We start from the raw sequence: 17,768 nt of genomic DNA on the forward strand, positions 1-17,768 counted from the left end.
CTCCCCCCCGGCCTCTCTCTCTCCCCCCCCCGTCTCTCTCTCCCCCCCCACCGTCTCTCTCCCCCCCCGTCTCTCTCCCCCCCCGTCTCTCTCCCCCCCCGTCTCTCTCCCCCCCCCGTCTCTCTCCCCCCCCCGTCTCTCTCCCCCCCCCGTCTCTCTCCCCCCCCCGTCTCTCTCCCCCCCCCCCGTCTCTCTCCCCCCCCCGTCTCTCTCCCCCCCCGTCTCTCTCCCCCCCCCGTCTCTCTCTCCCCCCCCCGTCTCTCTCCCCCCTCCCCCCGTCTCTCTCTCCCCCCCCCGTCTCTCTCTCCCCCCCCCGTCTCTCTCTCCCCCCCCCGTCTCTCTCTCCCCCCCCCCGTCTCTCTCTTCCCCCCCCCCGTCTCTCTCTCCCCCCCCCCGTCTCTCTGCCCCCCCCCGTCTCTCTGTCCCCCCCCCCGTCTCTCTGTCCCCCCCCCCCGTCTCTCTCTCCCCCCCCCCCGTCTCTCTCTCCCCCCCCCCGTCCTCTCTCTCCCCCCCCCCGTCTCTCTCTCCCCCCCCCCGTCTCTCTCTCCCCCCCCCGTCTCTCTCCCCCCCCCCCGTCTCTCTCTCCCCCCCCCCGTCTCTCTCTCCCCCCCCCCGTCTCTCTCTCTCCCCCCCCCCCGTCTCTCTCGTCTCTCCCCCCCCCGTCTCTCTCTCCCCCCCCCGTCTCTCTCTCCCCCCCCCGTCTCTCTCTCCCCCCCGTCTCTCTCCCCCCCCGTCTCTCTCTCCCCCCCCCCGTCTCTCTCTCTCCCCCCCCGTCTCTCTCTCTCCCCCCCCCGTCTCTCTCTCCCCCCCCCGTCTCTCTCTCTCCCCCCCCCGTCTCTCTCTCCCCCCCCCGTCTCTCTCTCCCCCCCCCCGTCTCTCTCTCCCCCCCCCGTCTCTCTCTCCCCCCCCCGTCTCTCTCTCCCCCCCCCGTCTCTCTCTCCCCCCCCCGTCTCTCTCTCTCTCTCTCCCCCCCCCCGTCTCTCTCTCTCCCCCCCCCCGTCTCTCTCTCTCCCCCCCCCCGTCTCTCTCTCTCCCCCCCCCCGTCTCTCTCTCTCCCCCCCCCGTCTCTCTCTCTCCCCCCCCCCCCGTCTCTCTCTCTCTCCCCCCCCGTCTCTCTCTCTCTCCCCCCCCCCCGACTCTCTCTCCCCCCCCCGACTCTCTCTCCCCCCCCCCGACTCTCTCTCCCCCCCCCCGTCTCTCTCCCCCCCCCCGTCTCTCTCTCCCCCCCCCGTCTCTCTCTCTCTCCCCCCCCCGTCTCTCTCCCCCCCCCGTCTCTCTCCCCCCCCCGTCTCTCTCCCCCCCCCGTCTCTCTCCCCCCCCCGTCTCTCTCTCCCCCCCCGTCTCTCTCTCCCCTCCCCCCCCGTCTCTCTCTCCCCCCCCCCGTCTCTCTCTCTCTCTTTCCCCCCCCCCGTCTCTCTCTCTCCCCCCCCCCGTCTCTCTCTCTCTCCCCCCCCCCCCGGTTCCCCCCCCCCGACTCTCTCTCCCCCCCCCCCCGTCTCTCTCCCCCCCCCCCCCGTCTCTCTCCCCCCTCCCCCGTCTCTCTCCCCCCTCCCCCGTCTCTCTCCTCCCCCCCCCGTCTCTCTCCCCCCCCCGTCTCTCTCCCCCCCCCGTCTCTCTCTCTCCCCCCCCGTCTCTCTCCGCCCCCCGTCTCTCTCCCCCCCCCCGTCTCTCTCCCCCCCCCCGTCTCTCTCCCCCCCCCGTCTCTCTCTCCCCCCCCCCGTCTCTCTCTCCCCCCCCCCGTCTCTCTCTCCCCCCCCCGTCTCTCTCTCTCTCTTTCCCCCCCCCCGTCTCTCTCTCTCCCCCCCCCCCGTCTCTCTCTCTCTCCCCCCCCCCCCCCGGTTCCCCCCCCCGACTCTCTCTCCCCCCCCCCCGTCTCTCTCCCCCCCCCCCGTCTCTCTCCCCCCTCCCCCGTCTCTCTCCCCCCTCCCCCGTCTCTCTCTCTCCCCCCCCCCCGTCTCTCTCCCCCCCCCGTCTCTCTCCCCCCCCCGTCTCTCTCTCTCCCCCCCCCGTCTCTCTCCGCCCCCCGTCTCTCTCCCCCCCCCCGTCTCTCTCCCCCCCCGTCTCTCTCCCCCCCCCCGTCTCTCTCCCCCCCCGTCTCTCTCCCCCCCGTCTCTCTCCCCCCCCCGTCTCTCCCCCCCCCCCCGTCTCTCTCCCCCCCCCCCCGTCTCTCTCCCCCCCCCCCCCGTCTCTCTCCCCCCCCCCGTCTCTCTCCCCCCCCGTCTCTCTCCCCCCCCCCGTCTCTCTCCCCCCCCCCGTCTCTCTCCCCCCCCCGTCTCTCTCCCCCCCCCCGTCTCTCTCCCCCCCCCGTCTCTCTCCCCCCCCCGTCTCTCTCCCCCCCCCCGTCTCTCTCCCCCCCCCGTCTCTCTCCCCCCCCCGTCTCTCTCCCCCCCCCGTCTCTCTCCCCCCCCCGTCTCTCTCCCCCCCCCGTCTCTCTCCCCCCCCCGTCTCTCTCCCCCCCCCGTCTCTCTCCCCCCCCCGTCTCTCTCCCCCCCCCGTCTCTCTCCCCCCCCCGTCTCTCTCCCCCCCCGTCTCTCTCCCCCCCCCGTCTCTCTCCTCCCCCCCCGTCTCTCTCCCCCCCCCGTCTCTCTCCCCCCCCCCGTCTCTCTCCCCCCCCCGTCTCTCTCCCCCCCCCGTCTCTCTCCCCCCCCGTCTCTCTCCCCCCCCCGTCTCTCTCCCCCCCCCCGTCTCTCTCCCCCCCCCGTCTCTCTCCCCCCCCCCGTCTCTCTCCCCCCCCCCGTCTCTCTCCCCCCCCCGTCTCTCTCCCCCCCCGTCTCTCTCCCCCCCCCCGTCTCTCCCCCCCCCGTCTCTCCCCCCCCCGTCTCTCCCCCCCCCCCCCGTCTCTCCCCCCCCCCCCCGTCTCTCCCCCCCCCCCCCCCCGTCTCTCCCCCCCCCCCGTCTCTCCCCCCCCCCCCGTCTCTCTCCCCCCCCCCGTCTCTCTCCCCCCCCCGTCTCTCTCTCCCCCCCCCGTCTCTCTCCCCCCCCCCGTCTCTCTCCCCCCCCCGTCTCTCTCCCCCCCCGTCTCTCTCCCCCCCCCCGTCTCTCTCCCCCCCCCCGTCTCTCTCCCCCCCCCCGTCTCTCTCCCCCCCCCCCGTCTCTCTCCCCCCCCCCGTCTCTCTCCCCCCCCCCCGTCTCTCTCCCCCCCCCGTCTCTCTCCCCCCCCCGTCTCTCTCCCCCCCCCGTCTCTCTCCCCCCCCCGTCTCTCTCCCCCCCCCCCGTCTCTCTCCCCCCCCCCCGTCTCTCTCCCCCCCCCCGTCTCTCTCCCCCCCCCCGTCTCTCTCCCCCCCCCCGTCTCTCTCCCCCCCCCCCGTCTCTCTCCCCCCCCCCCGTCTCTCTCCCCCCCCGTCTCTCCCCCGTCTCTCCCCCCCCGTCTCTCTCCCCCCCCCCCGTCTCTCTCCCCCCCCCCGTCTCTCTCCCCCCCCCCGTCTCTCTCCCCCCCCCCCGTCTCTCTCCCCCCCCCCGTCTCTCTCCCCCCCCCCGTCTCTCTCCCCCCCCCCCGTCTCTCTCCCCCCCCCCGTCTCTCTCCCCCCCCCGTCTCTCTCCCCCCCCCGTCTCTCTCCCCCCCCCCGTCTCTCTCCCCCCCCCCGTCTCTCTCCCCCCCCCCGTCTCTCTCCCCCCCCCCCGTCTCTCTCTCCCCCCCCCCCGTCTCTCCCCTCCCCCCCCCCCGTCTCTCTCCCCCCCCCCCGTCTCTCTCCCCCCCCCCGTCTCTCTCCCCCCCCCCCGTCTCTCTCCCCCCCCCCCGTCTCTCTCCCCCCCCCCCGTCTCTCTCCCCCCCCCCCCCCCCCGTCTCTCTCTTCCCCCCCCGTCTCTCTCTTCCCCCCCCGCCTCTCCCCCATCCCCCCCCCCGCCTCTCCCCCATCCCCCCCCCCCGCCCTCTCCCCCCCCTCCCCGGCACCCGGTCCCCCCCTCCCCCGCACCCGCTCCCCCCTCCCCCGCACCCGCTCCCCCCCTTCTCTCCCTCCCCCACCCCCACAGCGTCCAGTCCCCTCCCTCACCACAATCTCCCCAGTCTCCCTTCCACGCGCGCACCCAACGATCCTCACCCTCGCCCGTCCCCCTTTCGTGTCCCCCCCCCGCCCGCATGCTTTCCACAGTCGACACCCCTCCAAAAATAGCCAACATCAAATCTCATCTAGTCATCACCACTGTTTATTTTACGCAATTTGTGTGCAAGACAGCAGCAAGTTCATTTCAAAATTAGTTTAGATTAGATTACATCCCCTACAGTGTGGAAACAGGCCCTTCGGTCCAACAAGTCCACACTGCCCTTTGAAGCATCCCACCCAAACGCATCCCCCTATAACCCACATACCCCTGAACACTACGGGCAATTTAGCACTGCCAATCCACCTAGCCTGCACATCTTTGGACTGTGGGAGGAAACCGGAGCACCCGGAGGAAACCCACACAGACACAGGGAGAACGGGCAAACTCCACACAGACAGTCACCCGAGGATGGAATCGAACCCGGGTACCTGGTGCTGTGAGGCTGCACCGCTAACCACTGAGCCACTGTGCTGCCCTTTATTGGCGTCAAGTTGATTCAGAGATAGTGGGAACTGCAGATGTTGGAGAATCTGGGATAACAAGGTTTAGAGCTGGATGAACACAGCAGGCCAAGCAGCATCTTGAACAAGTGTCCAGACATGAAACATCAGCTTTCCTGCTCCTCTGATGCTGCTTGGCCTGCTGTGTTCAAGCTCTACACCTTATTATATCATTGGTGTAAAATGCCTTGTTAATTTGAGTTTTGTGAAAGGCTCTATTTGTTTGATATCTTATTCATGCAATACTAGAGCAACACTTTAAATTCCTCTTGAGCAGTGTCAGTGAAGCCCCTATAGTTCACACTGTGAAGCTAGTTCTACAGTGCCGTTAGGAAGGAGTTTTGAAGATTTTGGCCCAGCCACAGCAAAGGAAGATGTCATACATTTCCAAGTCCGGGAACCCTACAGCTGTTTCTTCAGTGTCACTTGAACAAAATCCCGGACGTCCATCTTGAACATCATTGTTGGGTCTACCTACATCAAATGGCAGGAAAGTGGATTTGATGGTTAACAGCTCAGCTGTGATAGGCTGAATGGCCTACTACTGCTCTGTCTTTACAGTCTAAATGAACTGAGATTCAGGAAGGCACCTCACCACCACTACCTCTCATGCTACTAGGGATGGTCTTTGCTTCTATTTAATCTGTGACTTTCCACTCCTTTGTGTTTATTCCCTTGGCCTGCTCCAAATTCTGTGTGGATATTTTGCACTTACTTCTCTGAATGTGGCTAATAATGTAGTTGGACTTTAAGGGTAGTGTTGAGCCTTGCTGACACCCTGAATTGCTTGGGACTGCAGTGTCACCAAAGGGAGTAACATTATATGCCTGAGCCAGGGTGATGTGGTGACTTCTACGAAACTGCAGTGTTGTTAAGAGCTAGCTGCAATCACTGGTTAACATAGGTTTCATTTACTTTTCCTCCAGCTGATAGCAGAACAGTTCTTGAGGCCTTGCAGCCCATTTTTCAGGAACAAAAAATGACGGAGACTGTTCAGAACTTAGGAGAAAATGGTTACTTGGTCACGTATGTTGCAAAGAGTGGGAGGTAAGAAACTAGTCTTATCCATCAGCAATTGTGGGGCAGTTCTTTTGGTGTATATCCTGTAAATATTTTTGTCTCCCATGCCTCCCTGTTGACAGTCATCCTGCGCATGTGACATAACTCCTTCTCCCTCCCTTATTCACCCAAACAGCTGACGTCCAATGTACCTTTGCTTTAAATGGTCTCTCCTGTGAGGCATTGTGCCCCTCTCCTTCAAATCTGCAGTCATCAGTCTCCACCCCTATACTCTGCAATCTGCTGCCCTCCCTCCAATCTTCCTTCCTTCTCCCAGTTCCCAAATCCAATCCTGCCTTTCCCACCAATTATCCTTTCCACCACCACACCAGAATGTCTCTTAGTTGCATAACTGTGATAAACTGACCTCTCTACTCTTTCAACTTGTTAGTCAATAGTTGATCACTTTTGTCTTCCTCCTATGCATCTCCACTGTTGTTCAACTGCTGGGATTGGTCTCACCTGATTCCATTCTTAAGTGTCCATAACTCGTCAATGACTCTGTCATTGGCTTTCTCTTTCCATTGCCAGAATATTAACTCTGGCGCCTCACAGAGATCTGCCCACAGCCCTGATTCTCATCCAGGCTTGTTAAAAACATAACATCACTTCCACAACTCAGTAGAATCCTTGCAGTGCATTTAGAGTCTATTCAGTCTATCAAGTCTGCACTGACTCTCTGAAGAGCATTGTGCAACTCCCCATCCTACCCCCATAACTCCACGTTTGCCATAGCTAATCCACCTAGCCTGCATATCCCTGGGCACTATGGACAAGTTAGCATGGCCACTCCACCTAGCCCATCTCTGGACTGTGCAAACAAAACTGGAGCACTAGGCAGAAACTCATGTAGACAGTTGCCCAAGCCTGGGATTGAACCTGGGTTCCTGGCCCTGAGAGGCAGCAGTGCTAACTACTGCTCCATCATGCCACCCAAATCAGTGCCTGTCTCTCAATCCTCCCTCTCATCACATTGTATAGCCATTAAATCCACTGCTTATACAGTGTCAAGTATTGGATTAACAGAGATCTCTCCCAGTTAAACATGGGGAATGTGACTAAATGAAAGGAGTATAGTATTGCAAGTAGAATATAATGTAAATCAGTGTGAAGCTATTAACTTTGAGAAATATTCCAGCTTTTTTTTAAACCAAACTGAGAGAGGTTGGGAAATGTTGCTCCATGAGTCACTAAAAGCTATCATGTAGGTTCAGTAAGCAGTTAGGTGAATGTTGGCCTTCATTTAAAGGGAAATTTGCGTACAGAAGTAAAGATATTTAGCTGTAGTTGCAGAATTCCCTTCTGGAATCTCTCTCTCTCTCTCTCTCTCTCTCTCTCTCTCTCTCTCTCTCTCTCTCTCTCTCTCTCTCTCTCCCCCTGCCCCACTCCCAACACCCAAGTTTTCTCAGACTCTTGTTTTATCTACTGCCCAAGTATCACTACCTGTTGCTCAGTGTTAGATCTCATTTAACAATGCTCCTGCGAAGCACCCTGGATACTTTATGACTTTCAAGGCACCTTTAAAGGTGTACAGTAAGAAACCATGCGTGCCATTTGTCTGTCATTCTTCAACCACCTTACTCTCTGTGCTTATGGTTTTGGTGTTGGATTGTGTCTTAGAATGATATCTAAACATTTTCAAAATCTTTGGATATGGAAGTTGTGCTGAAGTTCTGGAGTAACTCTGTTTTCTTTAAAAAAAAACACGTGAACATAAGGAGCTGGAGTAGACAGCCCTGCCTATTGAACTGACTGCACCATGTGGTCAGATGCCTGGCATCTCCCTTCCCATAATAACCATGAGTTTTAAAAAAAACCTGTTGAAGATGGCCTTGAATATATTGAAAGGCCAAGTTGCCGTTGCTGTCTGGGGAAGAAAATCCTAAAGAAGTTCCTCCAAATCTTCATCTTAAATGGGAGACTTATCTTTCAACTGCCTGTACTCCTACAATCCCCCACAAGGGGAAACATCCTCTCAGCACCTCCTTAACAAGCAGGATAAGCCAGATAACTTTTGAGTTCTGTGGACAGTTTTATAATAATGGAGCCCAGATTACACAAATGCAATATGCTACTTTTTAAAACTGGAATGAATTTTTACTTGCAGTTTTGCCACTCTGAGAATATACACGGACAAGCTGTTGACATTTGACATCCATAGCTATGAAGCAGATAACAAAGGACGAGCAGCAATTGAAACGGTAATCATAGCACATAGTCCTCCTACTTTATGAAAATATTTTTATTTTGTAGTGCAACTTCAGGTGATGTGCATAGATATTGCTGAACAAAAAAGCCTAGTTTACCAAGTGCCTTTTGTAATATTTTACCATGTCCAGGTTTTTCTGCGACTTGCCTTATAGAGAATGAATTGAGCCTGCATAAGGTCACAGCTTGGAGTACAATGGTAGGCTAATACAGCTTGATTACCCAGTGCGCAAATAGCTGATGCCAAACTGAAAGTTACAGGGTTGATAGTATTTCGAGGCCAATCTGTTCAGATTCACTAAGGGAATAGATACTTGGAACTTGACCCATCTGGACTTTCTACAAACCTGAGAATAATGGGATGCAAGCCCAGGATTGGAATAGAGACAGTTTCACATGAGCTACTGGTCAAACAGGGAGGTGCCCGTTAGGCCAGACTCTCTGGGAAAGTTGAGAGCAGAACGTGTAGGAAGTTTTATTTATTTATTTTAGTGATGATCATTAACTGGTTTAGTCATTCTTTAATAGTTACACAGGTATTTCTATAATTGTGTTTGCCTAATGGAGTTGAGCGATTAAACAGGTTGAGTGAGATGCTTCTCTGCTGTGAATGCACTCTAAAGTGCAATTGGTTTTATAGGTTACATTCATCTGTGTCTGTGAAAAGCATTTTGTAGTTGTTTTGTGCAATGTTCACAGATGGACATATATACACAAATTTTTGAAGGCAATGGGACAGTGAAGGAAAATGTTGAAAAGGCTGAGGGAATCCTCAAGTTGGTTTAGAGTGCAATACGTTATAAACGTAAGAAAGTTATGTTGGACCTTTATAAAATAGTCCAGGCCTCTGCTATTACAGTGAGGGCAGGACTGAGAGAGAACAGTAAAATGCAAAGATGGTAAACAAGGTAATCAAAGGCAGAGGCAAATAGGGCCACAGATATACAAAAGTTAGGATTAAAATGGCAAAAATGTAAGATCTTGGGCCTGGTAATGGTTAATGAGGCAGGTTTAATAAGTGATCTCAGTAAAAATCCTCTAGGGAGTAGTGATCATAACATAGAATTTAACATTCAGTTTGAGAGTGAGAAACTTGTATCAGGAACAACTGTGTTTAACCAAAGGGGAATTACAATGAAATGAGGATAGAATTAGCTAAAGTGGATTAGGTGGATAGATTGCAGTAAGAAAGCAGTGGTAGTTGTTTAAGGAGGTAAGTTGTGACTCGCGGCAAAACATTATCCCAGTAAGGAGGAAAGATTCTGAGGGGGGTGATAAAACAACCAGGGAAGCCAATGAGAGTTTAAAGTAGAGAGAAGAAAAATGAATAAAGGGAGTCATATACCTGAAGACTAAGATAAATTCAGAATCCTGCAGAGGAGAAGTAAACATATAATAAAGACAGAGAAAGTAAAACTATGAGGAGTATGGAGACTAACAATAAGAGTTTTGAATATATAGAAAGGAATAATGTGGTAAAAGTGAACATAGACACCGTAGTAAATGAATCTGTGGAGACAGTTATAAGGAAGTGGCAGAGGAGTTAAATAGATATTTTTCATTCGTGTCTTGCATCAGGTGGAAGATACTTCAAGCATCCCATTAATATTAAAGAATATGGGGGAAGAGTTAAGTACTATCACCATCACAAGAGAAATCCTGATGGCTTCTGACTGAGGATACTAAAATAATTAGCTACAGAGATGGTGGATACATTGGTTATAATTTTCCAAAAGTCCTTGGATTCTGTAGAAGTACAAGGATTGGAAAACTATCATTGCAATGGCTCTATTGAGAAAAGAAGGGAGACAATAGCAGGTATATGTAGGCCAATTTGTCTTGCATCTATTGTAGGAAAATTACTGGAATCAATTACTAACGAAGTAAGACCAGCGCGTTTGGACAAGGGAAATTGTAAACCTAATCAAAAGGAAAAAGGAAGCATACGGTAGGTCTAGGCAACTATAAACTAACAAAGTCCTTGAGGAATGTAGAGAAATTAGGAAATAACTTAAATGCAGAATTAGGAAGGCTAAGAGGGACCATGAAATGTCTTCAGCCAACAGGGTCAAGGAGAATCCCAGGCTTTTGTATACATGTTAGAAGGAAGAGGGTAGCAGAAGAAAGAGTAGGCCCCCTTAAAAAGTACTTTGCATTGATATTCACCAAGGAGAAGGACATGACTGATGTTGAGGTCAGTAAAGAGTATGTGAATACTTGAGAGAATGTCAGTATATTAAAGGCAGATGTTTTGGGTATCCTAAATTGCATTAAGGTAGACAAGTCCCCAGGGCCAGATGGAATCTATCCCAGGTTGCTACAAGCGGCAAGGGAAGAAGCAACAGGTGCATTACCAGAAATCTTCACATCCTCCTTGACCACAGGTGAGTTTCCAGCAGACTGGGGATTAGTCAATGTTGTTCCCTGGTTTAAGGAAGGAAGCAGGGATAATGGAGGAAATTACAGTCCGGTGTGTCTGACATCTGTAATGGGGAAGCTCTTGGAGAAGATATTGAGGGACCGAATATGTACACACTTGAAAGAAAATGAACTAATTAACGACAGCATGGTTTTATACGGTGAAGGTCATGTCACACCAACCTGATCGAATTTTTTGAAGAGGTGACACAGATAATTGATAAGGGAAGAGCTGTGGGTGTAGTTTATATGGACTTTAGTATGACGCTTGTTAAAGTCCCATGTGGCAGAATGGTACAAAATCTATAATCACATGGGATTTGGGATGGGCTGGCTAGATGGATAAAAAAACTGGCTCTGTCATAGAACACAGAAGGTAGCAGTCAAAGGGTGTTTTTCAGAATGGAGACCAGTAACTGTTGGTGTTCCACAGGGATCAATCTTGGGTCCTGTAATGTTTGTAGTATATGTAAATGATCTGGAGGAAAATGTGGGTGGTCTGATTAGTAACTTTGCAGATGACACAAAGATTAGTGGAGTTCTTGGCAACACAACACAGGTGGCCAAAGTGATTTATGAAGGCATATGGCATGCTGCCTTCATCAGCTGGAACATGGAGTACAAGAGTTGGCAAAACATGTTGCAGCTTCATAAAACCTTTGTTAGGCCGCATTTTGAGTACTTTGTGCAGTTTTGATTGCCACGTTACCGGAAGGACGTGGAAGCATTGGAGACAGTGCAGGGAAGGTTCACCATGATGTTTCCCAATCTCAAGGACATTGGCTGTAAGGAAAGGGTAAAAAGACAGGATTGTTTTCACTGGAAAGACGCTGGCTGTCAAGAGACCAGATAGAGGTCTACAGAATTATGAGAGGCATAGATAGGGTATAGTCAGAGGCTTTTTCCTAGGATTGAAGTTTCAATTACAGTGGAGGGCACAAGTTCAAGGTGAGAGGGGGAAAGTTCAAGAGAGATATGTGAGGAAAGTTTTTCACAGAGTGGCAGGAGCCTGGAATACACTGCCAGAGGAGATGGTGGAAGCGGCACATTGGTGACATTTAAGAGGCATCTGGATGGTTACATGAATAGGCAGGGAATGGAGAGATACGGACCAAATAAGGGCAGAAGAAATGTTTTTTAGCTTAGTCAGGGCATGATGATCGGTACAGGCTTGGAGGGCCTGTTCCTGTGCTGTACTTCTCTTTTGTTTTAATCAAATCAAACAGAGCATAGTTTTATAAAAAGGAACTCATTTCTGACTAATTTATTAGATTTTTTTTGAGGAAGTCTCAACCAGTCTGGGTGGAGGGGAACCAGTAGATGTTTGTATTTGGATTTTGAGAAGGCATTTGCAAAAGTATAAAAGATTAAGGCATAAGACAGGAGCCCACAGTTTTGGAGGTAGCATGTTGCTGTGGAAGGAAATTGGCTAGTGAGCAGAAATCAGTGAGTGGGAATGAAGAGTTCATTTTCAGTTGACGACCTGTGACCATTGAGGTTCCACAGGATTCAGTGCTGGGGCTACAAATATTTACAATATATATATAAAGGACTTGGAGGAAGGAAGTGAATATACTGCAGTCAAATCTACAGATGACAAAAATGTGACAGAACCTGTTCCTATGGGTATGTAAGCAGTTTGCAGAAAGATATTGATGAATTAGATTAGATTCCCTACAGTGTGGAAACAGACCGTTCAGCCCAACAAGTCCACACCGTCTTTTGGAGCATCGCACCCAGACCCACACACCCCTGAAACACTGTGGGCAATTTAGCATGGCTGATCCACCTAGCCTGTACATCTTTGGACTGTGGGAGGAAACCGGAGCACCTGGAGGAAACCCACGCAGACACTGGGAGAATGTGCAAACTCCACACACAGTTCCTGCGGCTGGAATCGAACCGGGGTCCCTGGCGCTGAGAGGCTACAGTGCTAACCACTGAGCCACCGTGCCGCCCTAAATTAAGTGGGTAAAAAGTTGGCAAATGAATTATAATGTGGGAGAATGTGAAGTTCATATTGGAAAAGGGAACAAAAGAGCAAAATATTATTTAAATAGAGAGAAACTGCTGAAAGCTGTAACACAAAGGGACTTGGGGGAACTTATGCATGAAATGCAGAAACCTAGCACACAATGCAGCAGATAATCAGGAAGGCTCATAGAATGTTGGCCCTTATTTCAAGGGGTTTGGAGTAAAAGAGTAGGGAAGTCTGACTGCAACTGTACAAGGTGCTGGTGAGACCATATCTGGAGCACTCAGAGCAGTTTTGATCCTCTTGCTAAAGAAAAGCTATTATTTTCACTGCAGGCAGATCAGAGAAAGTTCACTGGGATGGTCCCTGGTATGGAGGAATTATCTGATGAGCAACAGATAAAAGTCATTGGAGTTTAGAAGAATGAGAGGTGATCTCATTGAAACATGCTGAGAGGATGTTTCCCCTCGTGGGAGGGTCTAGGACCAGAGGGGACAGTCTCAGAATAAAGGGTGCGAATTGAGGAGGAATTTCTTTTTTCAGAGCGTTGAAAGGCTTTGGATCTTGTTGCTGCAGAGAGCAGTGGAGGGAGAGTCCTTGTGTATATGTAAGGCTGAGTTAGATTATTTCATGATCAGTGAAATCAGGGTTACAGGGAAAAGGCACAAAAGTGGACATGAGAAATATCTGATCAGCCATGATCCCATTGAAATGACGGAGCTGGCATGAGGGGTCAAATGGCTATTACTATTCCTCTTTCTTATGGAGATTTGTATGTCAGAAGTTTGTCAAACCCAGGAGAACAACGCCAAGGCTATTTACCAAAGTAGGCTGAAGAGATACTTCATGTAATGATTACTTCATTACTTTGCATGTGTTCAGTGAAGTACTTGTAATGTCAAAACATTCAAAACTGAGCCTAGTGCGGGAAAGTGGATCTACTGTAGGTAGTAGCGTACTTTTGGTGGTGCAGATTTGATAGGCCGAAGGACCTCATCTGATTCTCTGAATTCTGCTGAGGGTTTTCAGTTATGTGGAACAGCTGCAGGATATATTTTGGGGGCAGAGGGTAGCTTAATAAATATATTTAAAGAGAGGGGTTTTGATAAGAGTCAATCGAAAGAAACTGTCCCATTGGGAGAAGAATAGGGAACCAGAGGATGTGGTGGATTGAAGATGTTTGACAAAGGAATTAAATGATCAGGAATGTACTGCTAGAAATAGTTGTGGACGGAGATTCAGCAGTAATTGTCAAGTCGGTTTATATAAATATTTGGGAAAAATCACAAGACTTGATGGAAAAGAAGAGTATGGGACTAAGTGGACTTCATTTTAGAAAGGCATTACAAGTGCAATGGGCCACACAGCCTCCTGCATTGTCCATAACTGTGACTCCAGTCATATATTTGGAGGCTGTGCCCCACCATGGAACTTCTGGATACACTTGTGCATGCTGACTCTGAGAACACACAACACTGTTTTGATTAATGAGGCAATTGAGAAACCTTTTTTTGGGGTTTGCCAGATGTTCCACACAATCTTTACTGGTCTGTCAAGTCTCTCCTTTTCTGGAAAAATAGTCTGTTCTAAATGTGAAACAGGCCAGTTCACCCATTAAGTCTGTGCTGTTGAGGAAGTAAGAGAGTTGATGTGGGCAGGACTTTTCAAGTGGTGTACATGTACTTCCAAAAGGTGATCCGTACAATTACATGAAGGTGATTATAGCTTATGCAATACAAAGAACGTTAGCTATGCAGCTACAAAATTGGCTGAAGGATAGGAAATGATAACAGGCAATGGGTATTTTTCAGGCTTGTGGAAGATTTAGAGTTCAGTTCCTAGGGGTTGATGTTGGGAGCCTTCCTTTTCCTGATGATCTGCAGCTTGGTGTGCAGGCATCAATTCCAAAGTTGTGGACAACACAGCACTGAGAAATACAGTTAAGAACTACAGTAAGACTTGGAGTGGTCAGATAGATGGCAGATGAAATTCAGTATGCAGAAGTGTATTGGGACAGCTTCATACAAAGAGCATGGAGAAACGGTATAAAAGAAAGGCTTGTATTGAAAAGAACGTGAAGGAACGTAGACACTTGCGTGTGTCTATACATAGATAATAAAAGGTGGCAGTACAGGTACAGAGAACTGTTAGTAAAGTATACAGTATTCTTGCTCTATTAATCGAGGCATAGAATGTAACAGCTTGGTGACCATGCTGAATCTGTATAGGAAATCACATGACCCTCAGCTGGAGTATTGTATCTAGTTCGGGGCACCACATTTCGGAAGGATGTCACTATCTGGAGAGATTGCAGAAGAAGTTAATGACAGTGGTTCCAGGGTTTTGCACCCTCCGTTATGAGGTATAATTGGAGAAGTTGGGACTGCTTTCCTTGGAGGCGGTGGGGTGGGGGTGTGATTTGATAGAAGTTTTCAAAATCGAGTTTGGACAGAATGGAAAAGGAGAATTGCTGCATGTAAAAGGATCAAGGACCAAAGTGCACTGGTTTGAAGTGTTTCACAAAAGAAACAGAAAAAGACATTTTCGCACAGCAGTTACTGTATAGAATGCATTGCTTGGAAGTGTGCTGGAGGCAGGTTATATTGACAGCGTAGTTTCTATTGAAATAACCTTCTAATGTACTGGATCATGGGGAAAAGACAGGGAATTGGCACAAAATCACAATGCTCAGATAGCTGGTGTAGACACAGCGGGCTGAATGATTTCATTTTGTACTGTAACAATTCTGTAATTAAGGAAGGATAGCAGATAGTGGATGATGTAGGGTACATTGGGAAAGAAGGGGTGTTGGGAGTTTGCTGGGAGCTGGTTGCTTATTGGAAGAATAGGTAGGAAGTCGCTGGGCTGCTGGGGTGGGGCAACTGTAGCCAGTGCAAAGGAAATGGTGAAGGGGTGGGCTCCAAGCAGAGTCAAAGGGCAGGTTTGATGGTGCGTGTTGAGTGTCTGTGTGGGTTCAGAAAGTATTAGGGTCAGTTTAATAGTCGCACAGTAGTCAGAGTATGTTTGAATTCTTGTCATGTTGTCAGGCTAGCAATGACTGATTTCTGGCAGTGCACTTGGATTGTTTTTTCCAATTCTTCCCCTCCCCCACTCAAAAACATTCAGTTATCATTATAAATGTGAATGAATTCTCATTGGAGGCTGACCAGTAGGAACAATGTCATACAATGTCAACCCTCTCCAGAGTCACTACTTCTGTCATGTCACCTTTCACTGTCAGTTTCAGTGAAACTAATCTTTATTTTTCATGTCTCCATTAAAACTGTAATCCCACCCCTGATGTAGATTTCATTCTTGGGTTGTTTTAATATCCTTAGTTGTCCTGGCCCGGAGATTTGCTCGTGCCACTCATGAGGTTTTAAATGGTGAAAGTGTGTTTGGGGGAGGGGGGATGCCAAAGGGAGAATTCTGAGATTAGCATTGTTGAAGAGAGGAGCAAATCAAATAGACAAGGCAGAGAATGAGGCCAGACTGATAAGTTGAACTGCATTTATTACAATGCAAACGGCGTGACAGTGAAGGCTGAATGAACTGGGGGAGTGGCTGGGAACGGAATGTCATGGCTACTATCGAAACGTGGCTCAGGGCAGTCACTTTAATGTTCCACTGTACAGATGTTATAGGAAGGATAGAAGGTGGTGGGGCAAGAGAGGAGGGACAGTGGTGTTTTTGATTAGGGTTAACATTATGGCTGTAGTTATGGAGGATATTCCTGGGAGTACATCCAGTGAAGTTAGTTGGGTGGAACTGAGAATTAGGAAAGGGAAGATCACCTTGGTAGGATTGTACTATAGGCCCCCAGTGTTCAGTGGGAAATTGAGAAGTGCATTTTTCAGGAGATTTCAGATACTTGTAAGAATAATAGGGTAGTTATGGTGGGGATTTTAACTTACCAAACATAGAGCGGGACACAGTGTTAAGTGCTTGGATAAAGCGGAATTTGTGTGTACAAAGTTTTCTGATTCAGTATGTGTATGTATCTGAGAGAAGGAGCAAAACTTGACCTTCTCTTGGGGAAATAAGGCAGGGCAGCTTCTTAAGGTGTCAGTGAGAGAGTACTTTGGGGTCAGTGATTGCAATTCTGTTAGCTTCAAAGTAATTATGAAAACAGTAGACCTGATCTAAAAGTTAAAGATCTAAATCAGAGTGAGGCCAATTTTGATGGTGTTAGGCAAGAACTTTTACATGTTGATTGGAAGAGGCTATTAACAGGTAAAGGGACATTTGGAAACTGGGAGGCCTTCAAAAATGAGAGAGTGAAAGTCCCAGAAGCAGCATGTTCCTGTTAGGGTGAAGGGCAAGGTTGGTGGGTGCAGGGAATGCTGGATGAGAGAAATTGAGGCTCTTGACAAGAAAAAGGAGGCATATATCAGGCATAAACAGCTAGGATTGAGTGAATTCCTAGAGGAGTAGATGGGCAGTAGGAGTATACTCTAGGGAAATCACAAAGGAGAAATGACACAGCTTTGAAAAATAGGGTTAGGGAGAAACCAAAGAGAATCTACAGATACACTAAGGATGAAAGAGTTACTGGGGAGAAAATAGGGCCCCTTAATGATCAGTAAGTCTGCCCATGTGTGAAACTGCAGGTGATGGGGGAGATACTAACCGAGTATTTTGCATCAGTATTTACTGTGGAGAAGGATCTGGAAGTTAGAGAACTTGGGGAAATAATTAGTAATATCTTGAAATGTGCCCATATTACAGAAGAGGAGCTGCTGGATGTCTTAAAATACATAAAGGCAGATAAATCCCTAGGACCTGATCTGGGGTATGCCAGAATTTTGTGGGAAACTAGGGAAATGATTGCTGGGCCTTTTGCTGAGATATTTGTATCATTAATAGACACGGGTGAGGTACTGGAAGACTGGAGGTGGCTAATGTGGTGTTGTTATTTAAGAAAGGTGGTAAGGAACAGCAATGGAACTGTAGACCAGTGAGCCTGATGTCAGTGGTGGGTAAGTTTGGAGGGGATTCTGAGGGATAGGATTTACATGTCTAAGGTCTTGGAGTAGATTTGTAGCTCAGGTTGTGGGTGTTGAGGTTGGTTGGCTCACTGATTTTGGTTTGTTGTTCTGCAGATGTTTCGTTACCGAGTTGGTTAACATCCTCGGTGCATCCTCCGATGAAGCGTCGGTGTGTTTTCCCACCTGGTTCTTAAACTCTGGGGTCTGTCGAGCAGGATTACCTCACTTCAGGATTTCCTTCGTAGTGGAATATAAATGGGGTCGAGTTCTGTATTTATTAATGGCTTTCTTTGTGGAGTGCCAGTCTTCTAGCATTTCCCGTGCCTGTCTCTGCTGAGCTTGTTCCAGGAATTTCGTGTTGTTCCAGTCAATCAAATCAACAACACACTGTAACAGCACAGAACTGCGCCAGGAGGAAGAAGAATACCTCTTCCAGGTTTTCAAGGATAATGGATATCCAAATAATTGGGTCAGAAGATGCCTACACGAACAACACCAGGAAGATACTACATGACCGGACACGTTCGTCACACTACCCTACATCCAGGAGCACGTTGGAACTAACGAACAAGACTC

General features: G+C 50.2%; 1 protein-coding gene across 1 annotated transcript in view; it reads left to right on the top strand.

Annotated features, from left to right (window-relative positions):
* sms (spermine synthase) overlaps nucleotides 1–17,768 on the top strand; it is a 63,648-nt gene that overhangs the window by 6,982 nt on the left and 38,898 nt on the right. Inside the window, exons 2-3 of the mRNA XM_059650008.1 lie at nucleotides 5,471–5,591; nucleotides 7,711–7,804. Coding sequence (XP_059505991.1) covers nucleotides 5,471–5,591; nucleotides 7,711–7,804 — 215 coding nt within the window. The remainder of the gene's footprint in view (nucleotides 1–5,470; nucleotides 5,592–7,710; nucleotides 7,805–17,768) is intronic.

The sequence above is a fragment of the Stegostoma tigrinum genome, chromosome 12 (assembly GCF_030684315.1).
Source record: "Stegostoma tigrinum isolate sSteTig4 chromosome 12, sSteTig4.hap1, whole genome shotgun sequence".
In the NCBI taxonomy this organism is placed as follows: domain Eukaryota; kingdom Metazoa; phylum Chordata; class Chondrichthyes; order Orectolobiformes; family Stegostomatidae; genus Stegostoma; species Stegostoma tigrinum.